This window comes from Hyaena hyaena, unplaced genomic scaffold (genome assembly GCF_003009895.1).
Source record: "Hyaena hyaena isolate Hyena2069 unplaced genomic scaffold, ASM300989v1 scaffold_16, whole genome shotgun sequence".
Taxonomy (NCBI): domain Eukaryota; kingdom Metazoa; phylum Chordata; class Mammalia; order Carnivora; family Hyaenidae; genus Hyaena; species Hyaena hyaena.
In genome coordinates this window covers 1,829,646-1,839,460 of record NW_024080650.1, presented here as the reverse complement: position 1 = coordinate 1,839,460, position 9,815 = coordinate 1,829,646, and the positions used below count along the sequence as shown (strand labels likewise).

The 9,815-nt window shown below is 48.2% G+C and overlaps 1 protein-coding gene across 2 annotated transcripts; it reads right to left on the bottom strand.

Annotated features, from left to right (window-relative positions):
* Positions 1–3,850: 3,850 nt before the first annotated feature.
* Positions 3,851–7,078, bottom strand: PRND (prion like protein doppel). 2 transcript variants are annotated; one of them, XR_005526880.1, is made up of 3 exons: positions 7,008–7,078; positions 4,107–4,981; positions 3,851–3,976 (listed from the first exon to the last, which is right to left on the bottom strand). XR_005526880.1 is itself a non-coding variant. In XM_039223894.1 (2 exons), the coding sequence occupies exon 2, from the start codon at positions 4,968–4,970 to the stop codon at positions 4,434–4,436; it is 537 nt and encodes a 178-aa protein (XP_039079825.1). In that variant the 5' UTR covers positions 4,971–4,981; positions 7,008–7,078; the 3' UTR covers positions 3,851–4,433. The 2 variants fall into 2 exon arrangements, 1 of the variants encoding a protein (XP_039079825.1); XM_039223894.1 differs by having other exon boundaries at positions 3,851–4,981.
* Positions 7,079–9,815: the final 2,737 nt, after the last annotated feature.

Genomic DNA, 9,815 nt, shown 5'->3' with positions numbered 1-9,815 from the left:
GCTGAAAGTGGGTCTGCTGTCAGAATGAGGGTATGAGAAGGAGTCGGGTGCCATGTCTGGCTGCACGGTCTTGGGACAGAATGGGCCAACACACACCCAGCATGAGCTGGCTCTGCCAGAGCTCTGCTCTGCAACAGAGCAGCATCTGAGCTTCCCGTTGGGGGAACAGAAATTTGCCAGGATGCCATGCCTGGCATCTCCTCGATCACTCACTCAGTGCTCGTGGCCCGCCACCCATGTGCCATCACTGCCTGCATGGGGGCACATGGGTCCTGCTCTTAGTCTTTCATTGAGACCGTGACAGACTCCAGAAGGTGCCACGCCACAACACACGGGCATCTTAGGGCGTCCTTGTCCAGCCCTATACAGCGCATGAAGAATACATATTGGGTGGAAATGCAAGAAGTGACCAACCCCCAAGATGTGAAGTAGGACTGGGTGCTCCTGAGCCAATGGGCCACTGCCCCAAGTCCGTCCCTTCTTATCAGAGAGCTTGAGGTAGAGAGTGTAAACAGCTCAAGGCAAACTCATGGCTACTACCCGGACACGTCTCGTTAGGACCACAGGGCGGGGTTTCTAATGTTGCAGAGCACATCCTAAGCAAGATGGGGTGCGTGGGCTCTGGGGAGATGCTGGCTGCCTGCAGGGGCCCTGAAGCGAGGAGTGGCCCCAGCTCCTTGAACAGTGTGCATGACGCCTGCTGCTTTTGGTCTTTATCTCCTAGAGGGCATTCTCACTGGAATGCAGGTTATTTACCCCAGATTAATAAAAAAGCCAGGACTGGGGTGCCTGGGGGACTCAGTCAGTTGACCATCCGGCTTTGGCTCAGGTCATAATCTCGTGGCTGGTGGACTTGACCCCCACATCAGCCTTGCTGTTGTCAGCGGGGAGCCCACTTCCAATCTTCTGCCCACCCCCCGCCCCTTCCCCTCTTGTACTCTCTCTCTAAAAACTAATAAAAGCTAAATAAATCTTTCTTTAAGAAAAAGGCCAGGACCACACCTCACCCTATGTTTCCCTGGTCATCAGGGAGTGTGGAGTTGTGCAGATAGATCACCCTCTAAAGCCCAAATATACTCAGCCTGCTTTCCAGGCTTCTCATCTGGGCCCAAACCCAGATTTAGAATAAGAATTGCTAACAGATTTAGGGTTTTCAAGCGGTGCTGGGGTGCTGGTGGTCAGAAATTACTTGGCGGGATTTGGTGTGCTGTCTGCAAAGGAGAGAAGGTGCATGAGCGACATTTGCAGGAAAGGCAGGTTCTTACACTCAAGTGACATAAAAACCCTTACAGGTTAGCATCATCCATGGCAGGCAGGAAGAAGAATTGCTCTGGTGATGTAGGAACATAATCTAGTCATATCTAGAAAAATTTAAATTACTTATATTAAGATTCTATCTAAAATGACTCCACAGAAATAAAAGCCACACATCGTTCAAGGTTGTTTATTGTCTGCAACGGCAAAAAACTGAAGCCATCCTGAAGGTCCATCAGCAAGGAAGTGGTCAAATCAACCAGGGGCCATCTGCACCGTGGAATATTCCACAGCAATCTAAAAGGACACATTAGCTAACCAGCTCGCTGTCGAACTGGAAAGAGGTTCATGATGCAGCAGGAAGTTACAGAGCCCAATTGCGAAGGAATAAATGTGATATGTACAATCATAGTGTTTTTAAAAGGAGCAATCAAATTTTTCAAAACCCTCCCTTATATACCCAAGCACAGTGAAATTGTGGGGGTTACACGGTAGGCAGGAAGGAGTGGATGGGTTGGGAAAGGTTGAGGGGGAGGCAAGAATGAAAACATCATACAGAAATGAAAAAAGCCTAGAATAAAGCTCAGAGAATATTTGGAATATAAAAGCTACATTACTGTTGCAGTTATGTACATTTGTATATGCAAATGGATAAGGCTTAGGAGGTAAGAGGGTACAATAAAAACAGTCTTAATCAGATTCAGGGATTGCCAGCAATGTGTTCTTTTGGATTTCCATTGCCATTTGAATGTCACATTTACAATAAGCACATTTTGAAAAGTCGACACTCGGAGGGGATGAGAATGCAATGTTGGTGAAATTAGTCACTTTTAGAATGACTGTATCAAGAATAATTCAGAGGTCCCTTACGATGTCTTACACATAGTAGGTGCTCGGCAACCTTTTGCTACGGTGAACAACCAGACTCACGAAGCCTTCCCTTGACCTCATAATTCGTAAGCGTCAGCAAGGATGTTCAAGTCCATATAGTCCCAAATAAAAGCTACATGAATGCTGTTTGCATTTGAATCACCATGTGCTCACTTAAATCTGGTGTCTGGAACTGTTAATGAAATGAGATGGCAGTTCTAGAAAATGTACTATGTTGTGGCCTGTTTTCACCTAAGAAATGAAGTCATTTTGCTTATATGCCTGTGTGTGTTCTTGTGGTTACACTCAGCAGAACTGGCCTGAAATTTTCAACACCAGCCTACGAGTAGTTTCTTTTTTTTCTTTCTTTCTTCCTTCCTTCCTTCCTTCCTTCCTTCCTTCCTTCCTTTCTTTCTTTCTTTCTTTCTTTCTTTCTTTCTTTCTTTCTTTCTTCTTTCTCTCTTTCTCTCTTTCTCTCTTTCTCTTTCTCTCTTTCTTTCTTGCCTTTCTGCCTTCCTTCCTGCCTTCCATCTTTTTCAGTCTTTCTTGCTATTGTTATTACTAAAAAAAATAAAAATAAAAAATTGACAGGCCAGAAATGACTTATATGGCTTGTACTTCTATCTTATGCTCTGCTCAAGAACTCAACAGGACTGTGGAAGTGGAAGGCAGGCACAGTAAAAACTAAGGCGCCTCCTCTGGTGCTGATTCAGGGCAGGGCGGCAGCCCCCAGGCCCCCAGGTCCCGAGGGGAAAGCCGCTACCCTGGGCTGCCCTGCCCCCAAGTCCTTCCCCGGCTTTCTGTGTTAAAACCTTCCAAAAGTATCCTTGAGAAGAACACTGATAGCAGTGGAGGCTCAGAACAAGAGGTACCATTATCACATTCACGATTTAAAACACGTAGGATAAACTGTTTGAGAATGCACATTTTCCTCCCCTTACAGACTCTTTTTTAAGGAGAACTGATAACATTCAGCAGCTGGTGCACCAAAATATGGTCCAATAATTCCTGGGGAGGGGGGCTGTCTCTAAATGCACCCCCAGAGGGCCTCTGGGGGTATCTTAGAGCATTAGATTCATCATTTGTAGTTAAGCCATATTCATATTTTGTAATACATATTTAACTAATATTAACTACTAACATTTTGTAATATCTGTATTTAATAAGAAGTAGATAATAAGTGGCATATCTACTCTTGCTTAGGCCACGAGTGAATTCTTTGTCAGGTCTCCCTAGAGACATGGCTTCTCTTGAAACTTTTTGGCAAGGAATTATTTTTTTAGAGTGATAAGTGGTTTACAGAAATGACAGCCCCTCACTGAAGTGGGTGTAAAAGAACAGCCGGAGATTGGCGTGGTACCCGTGTAAAGGGAGTATATTTAAAGATTCTTTATGCGTGTACTTAGATGCAGAAAGGGCTAGGGGAACATTAGAAAGCAAACATGTCAGCTAAAAATACATTTTCAAATCCAGGTGATATTTCAGAGACAGGAATAGCAAGCACTTATCTTTCTTTTGAAAACACAAAAAACAAAAAACAAAAACCCTTGGTGCTGAGGATACATCCTACTGTGCTTCTGGTCTTTTCTGGTAACCTGCCTGGCAAGGTGGCCTTACGCTATGATCTCTGGGCCTTTGTTTAGTTGTACTTCTGTGTTCATTTAATCCCTTTCTTGTATCTTAGTTTAATGAGAAGAATTAAATAAAACCTCCATGCAACAAGGTATTAAGATACGTGGCCATCCATTCAGGCCGTTTTATGTTTCTCAAAGTTGGGTTTCCACGGTTTCATCAGAAATCTGTGTTTCCGTTTGGGTCGTGCGAGCAGTGAGGACGGGATCACAAGACAGCTCTGGGATTGCACAGAATGGGAAAATCCGGGGTTAGACAAACCAGGATTGAATTTGGGCTCTGCTGCTTTCCAGCCACTTCACCTTTTGGAGCCTCAGTTTCCTCAACTATACAGTGGGAATAGCACCTACCTCTAAGAGGGGTCGGGACATGCTGTGGAGCCCGAGGCCTGGTCCCTGGCGCGTTCTCTTATCTGTTCGCCCAGCATTTACTGCGGAACACCACGCGCCAGACCCTCCACTGGGAGCTGAGAATGTCGTGATTACACGGCCCCCCTTAGGTAGAGCCTGGAGGGGACTGGTACGCACACACTTATCAAACGCAAACGGATACCCGAGGGAATGCCTGGCTCTTTGGTTCCTTCGGGACACGCGGGGGTTTGGGCCCAGAGAAGAACTGGGGTCACTCAGCGGTTTGCTCCCCCTCCCACCCTCGCGGCCGCCAGCCTGCCTGCAAGCTTAGGTCACGACAAACCAAATGAAAACCAGCAGGCAGACCATCACGGGCTGGTCTGCGGTGACCCGAAGTCCCGCTCCCCTTTCCAACCAAAAATCACAGTGCTTGATGGAGCAGAGCTCCCTGATCAGCCGCCAAAGGACCCGCTGGTAAAGCTTGTTGTCTTGTTTCTCGCGGGACAGCTCCTCCTGGTTGGCCACCCGGGTGGCGTTGATGCAGCCGGTGACAAACTTCTCCTTGGTCACGTTGGCCTCGGAGCAGCCATTGTAGTGGATCCCATCCGGGAACTGCCAGTAGTGGGCCTCGTAGTACCTGTTGCCCTCAGCGCCAAGGTCGATATCAAGCTTTCGGCCCTGCCTTATGAAGGCCCCAGGGCGGATCTCGGCCTTGCGCGCCTCGGTGACCTGGGAGGTACTGGGCAGAGCCTTCCGGTTCCACTTGATCCTGTGCTTTATGCCTCTTGCCTTGACTGCTGAGAGCTGGCTGCACAGCAGGACACAGACAATGGCCAACCAGCATCCGCCCAGATGCTTCCTCATTGTGTCAGGATCTGTAATAGCAAAGGCCGGGGATGGTTACTCTCCCTGGTGGGCTTCCTGGGCTCCCCTGCCCCCCTCCCACATGCAGGAGATTTTAAGCAAGGAATGCAACCTTAAGCCATTACATTTTCCAAAACCGTAATAGTTTTCCCATGCTCTGATTGTACTGGCTATGTCAATACCGAGTTTCTTGCTTTTGCCTGGAATTATACGCACTTAGGCCAGAGATATGGTTTTCTCAGACAGATAAGAAGCTACAACTGGCAATTATAAGGCCTGTGTGGGTAAATAAATGAGTAAGGGCATAATATATATAGGTTTTCTCTAGTGCTCCCAAGTCTTTGAAATCAAGGGCTCTCTGCGGAAAACACACAGAAGAGTTGGAGCCACAGGCTTCTGTGTACAGACGGTATCCTTGATCTTTCCTTTGTATTCTCTGTTGCTCTAAGCTGGCCCTGTCTCTGGCACATTCTGCTATCCATTCTAAGGAAGTCACCGGGCTGCTGACCCTACAGGGCTTGATGATAATGGTGGAGAGAGAGAGATGGAAGCATGGCCAGGAGACCCCTGCCGCTTTCTGTGTCAGGAGGTCATGATGTGTCACACTCCCAGTCTCATCCCAGGGGGCAGCGTGACCCCACCCTCCCCATCACCCAGCTTTGTATTGCATACTTACTACATGGGAACCACTGGCATTGACTAGCTTAATTCTCACATGGGGTAGGGACATTATTATTTCCATATTATAAAAATTGTGCTGGGATTCTCTGTAGGTAAGTCATTTGCCCAAGGCTCCATACTAGCAGGTGGTGGATTTGAATCCAGTTTTATCTGACACTGTTCCCATGTGCCCACTAGCCATACATCATGGCCCCTCTGGGCTGCTGGAGGGAATGATGCTCAGATTTTCTGCTTTTGACTCACTGGGCATGAAGGGCAGCACCGATGGCCCCCACGCTGAGCAAAGAGCAGGGCCCCTGAGGGATTTCAGAGGGCCTGGGAGAGCACTGAGGGCTCAGGGTCAAGGTGGCCCCTGGGCATCTGAAGGGCTGCTGATGACCTCAGGGGCTATCCCCCCTTCCCCCAGCCCCCTAGTCCGGTAGTTTGTCATATCTGGCTCCTGAAACTACAATAGCTATTGTGGAAATCTACTTCCCAAGGTCAACCATTCTCTACTTTCCAAGATCAACCGTTCGGGGCATTCCAGGGTCTGGACCTTTGTCGGTGTGGATCAGAAACGCCGGAACAGTTACTAGAGCCAAGCCTGCTTACGCTGGGTCCTAGACAAAGTTTTACATGAGTCCATTCTTGCCAGAGGTGGAGGAGGTTGAAAAGTTAGCTTGCTTAGCCCCTGACACACCCTCCCTGCAGTATTCTCGAAGTGACTAGTCCACCTCTGGTCAAATGTTCAACTCCATCGTGACACTGGTTCTTACGTAGGGAAAAGGACAAGATGCAAACTCAGTGCAATCATCTCTGGATGCCTGCTGACCTCTCTTTACCTGTAGGTATGATCTAGCCTCTGGCCCCAGGGGGGCGTAAGTGTGTGTGTTAAGCCACAGCCATGCTCTGGCACCTTATCTTCCCTATCCCCTCATCACAGTGATCTCAGACCAGCCTTCTCCAAAGAGATCCCAGCATGAAGCAAACATTCGTTAATCACACCCCGTGCCCTCAGACCATCCTCTTTGGTAGGAGAAATGCTAACGTAAGAATAATAACACAAATTGCAGGTGGGTCAAATTAAAGAAACGAAAGCATAGAGATCTCAGGCAAGAAATCAATGTTCATAGACAAGGGCTTCAAAGCAAAAAGAAAATCCCAACCAGCCAACTGTAAAATAGCATTTTATGGTCAACACCAAAAGCACACATGCAACACGAGTGATACCCCAACATTCCCACGTGTCCCCTTGACTGGAGACTCACGCCAGGAGGTAGGAGAAAAGAAATCATGGCATGGTTTGCAGTCTAATTGGAAATGAGCAACGCTGATCGCAGAAACGGAGCCCCGTGTGAACTCTGGCTCGCCGCCTACCTTGGGCTGTCTCTGGGAGTGCTTCTCTGGAGCCTCAGCAGCGCTGTCCAACAGCACACCGTCCTGCCTCCGTAGGCACTGCAGGGGGAGGCGGCATCCCCGCTGCTCTCCAAATATAGCAGCCCTCCCCTCCCGGGCAGGACCAATCAGGGGTTCCCAGGCCCTCCTCTGCCTTGAGGATAGACCTCATCACTTTCTACTAATAAACACCATGTGAAGACCTTGATGAAGTTCAGAAAAGACTTGAGAGTTCTTTTTCTTTTTCTTTTTCTTTTCTTTTCTTTCTTTTCCTTTCCTTTCCTTTCCTTTCCTTTCCTTTCCTTTCCTTTCCTTTCCTTTCCTTTCCTTTCCTTTCCTTTCCTTTCCTTTCCTTTCCTTTCCTTTCCTTTCCTTTCCTTTCCTTTCCTTTCCTTTCCTTTCCTTTCCTTTCCTTTCCTTTCCTTTCCTATGTGTGCGTATGTACTTACTTACTTAGCCCTTACCAGTTTATCACAAAGGACATTATAAAGGAAACAAATGAACAGCCAGATGAAGAAGTACATAGGGCGAGGTCTGGAGGGTCCAGTTGTGGGTGTCCCCGTGGAGTTGGGGGTACTATATCCCTGAATGTTGATGAGCTCATCAACCCAGAAGCTCTCCAAACCCCTCTGTGCCAGTAATGGGGACACAAGCCAAATATCCCCCCCTCACTCGGGAAATTCACAGGTTTTAGAAGCTCTGTGCCAAGAACTGGGGACATTATTGTATCACAATGCCCCAGACGGATAGATAAATGGATGCATCTGTCCAGAGTCTGGTTAGGGCTATTTTTAAAGGCTGGTATTTTGAGAGGTGACTTGTAGAACTGGAATGAGCAGTGTTAGAAGAAAAACACTTTCTCACCAGTATCTACAACAGAGGGTGTTGCTGGGTATGTGTGCTGTCTGTCCTGCGCCTAAAAACCAGCCTCAGACAGCAAGGGGGATTTTGCTGGGCAGCCTCTGTGGGAAGGGTCTGGTTGGGAAGAGGGTGAGAGATCAGCTGGACCACAGGCCTCCTTCCAGCAGATACTGCCAGGGAGCGAGGAACCCCACTCTCTTTGCGGAGGTAGAAAAGCAGCTTTCACAATAGCTAGAGGGACGCACCAGAGGCCTGGCCAGCATTTTAGGCTGTTGGTCTATGTGGGAATGCTTGAGCCACTGAATCAACCCAAGGCCAAAAAGTCACGATCTGTGGGAACCTTTAGGACAAAGACTTATGGAGATGAAACTGACACTGTTCAAAGATGGCTGGGAGTGAGTTTTCTCAGAGCAGAGGGGAGAGGATCTGGAGAACCAGGCAGGAGGGGCCGTGCATAGTTATCCGGTGACCATTCCTTGTACAAAAGGGACTTAGGTGTCCCGGTTACAGTTATCACTGTAATGCGAAATCAAAAGTAAATTCTGGAGGAGGGTACCGAGTGAGATGAGCCTGTAAATAGAATGTGATCGATATCTAGAATGCAACTCAGCGATGTGGGCTGGATTCACCTCGAAGCCCTTTTGCGAATCAAGCTGAAGCGGTTGTCCCAGGATGACCAGCAGATGGCGCCATGAGGCCACAAAGGCCTCTCCCTGGAGGTGGGCTACCTCCCAGGTCAATGCTGCCCTTGCAGGGATTTGAGTCTTCCCGTGGGGCCTTTCTTTCTCTTCTGCCTTTACTTTTAAATTTTATTTAATTTCCTTCTTTTTTAAAGTTTAAAAAAATGTTTTAATTTTATTTTTGAGAGAGAGACAGAGCGCGCGCGAGAGTGAGTGCGAGCAGGGGAGAGGCAGAGAGAGGAGACACAGAATCCAAAGCAGCTCAAAGCCTGACATGGGGCTTGAACTCGTGGACCAGGAGATCAGGACCTCAGCCAAAGTCAGACACTGAACTGACTGAGCCACCTGGGCACCTCTATTTCATTACCTTTTCTAAAAAAAACTTTTCCATTATCTTTTTAGAATCAGACTTTCTGGTCTTGTGAACACACACACACACACACACGTCAGTATTACAAACTTACTATAAACTATTTGCAAAATGCAGAAGAGAAGAAGTAAAAAAAAATCTTAATATTTCACTATTTGGAGACAAGGATCATAATTAGGGTTTGGGGTGTTTAAAGCTGGAAAGAGCTCAGAATCCTCTAGTTCAGCTCCTTCACACTGTGAAGTCATGGGGCCAGATAGGCCCAAGGTCACCCAGCCCTGTGGGCAGTGCTGCCCCCCAGCGCGGGCCCATTGCCCTGTTCTGAACTCTGTGTACCATCCACCCTGCCTGTCCCCATCTGGTACAAGCACCTCCAGCAAACCCCCCCCCCCCCATTCTTCTTCTTTCTAGTCTCTTTCGGAGGAGGACTTTGCCCAGGAGGTGGTGGGAGGTTGGTGCAGAGCTGATGAGGCTGCGGATTCCTCTTGTCAGCGAACAAAGAGGCACAGAAGAGTGGGGAAGGCTGTGGAAATGTTCGAGAAGATGGGAGGGGCTCTGGAAGCTGTAAACAAGACAAGAAGACTGTGACCCAGACGCAGAGAGCGCAGCACTGCCCCTATCCTGCCTGGCGCCAGCTCCCGCCTACAAGGATGGACAAAGAAGCAGCCAAAGAACTAATAAGACAGCATTAGTCTCTGAGCTGAGGGGCCAGGCCCCAATGACTTGTGTCTTCTGGCATTGAAAGTTGTCTGAGGAATATCATTGAATGTGCAGCATCCTTGATTAAACAGGGAGCGCAAGACTGATCCCACAGGGTTGGAGGCTCCATGATGCAAGGGACTCTGGCCGATTTCTCTAGAATGTATGAGCAGCTGAAAA

Bases quoted from the DNA above. Each gene is read 5' to 3' on its own strand.
- PRND (XM_039223894.1), bottom strand. From the start codon at position 4,970: ATGAGGAAGCATCTGGGCGGATGCTGGTTGGCCATTGTCTGTGTCCTG.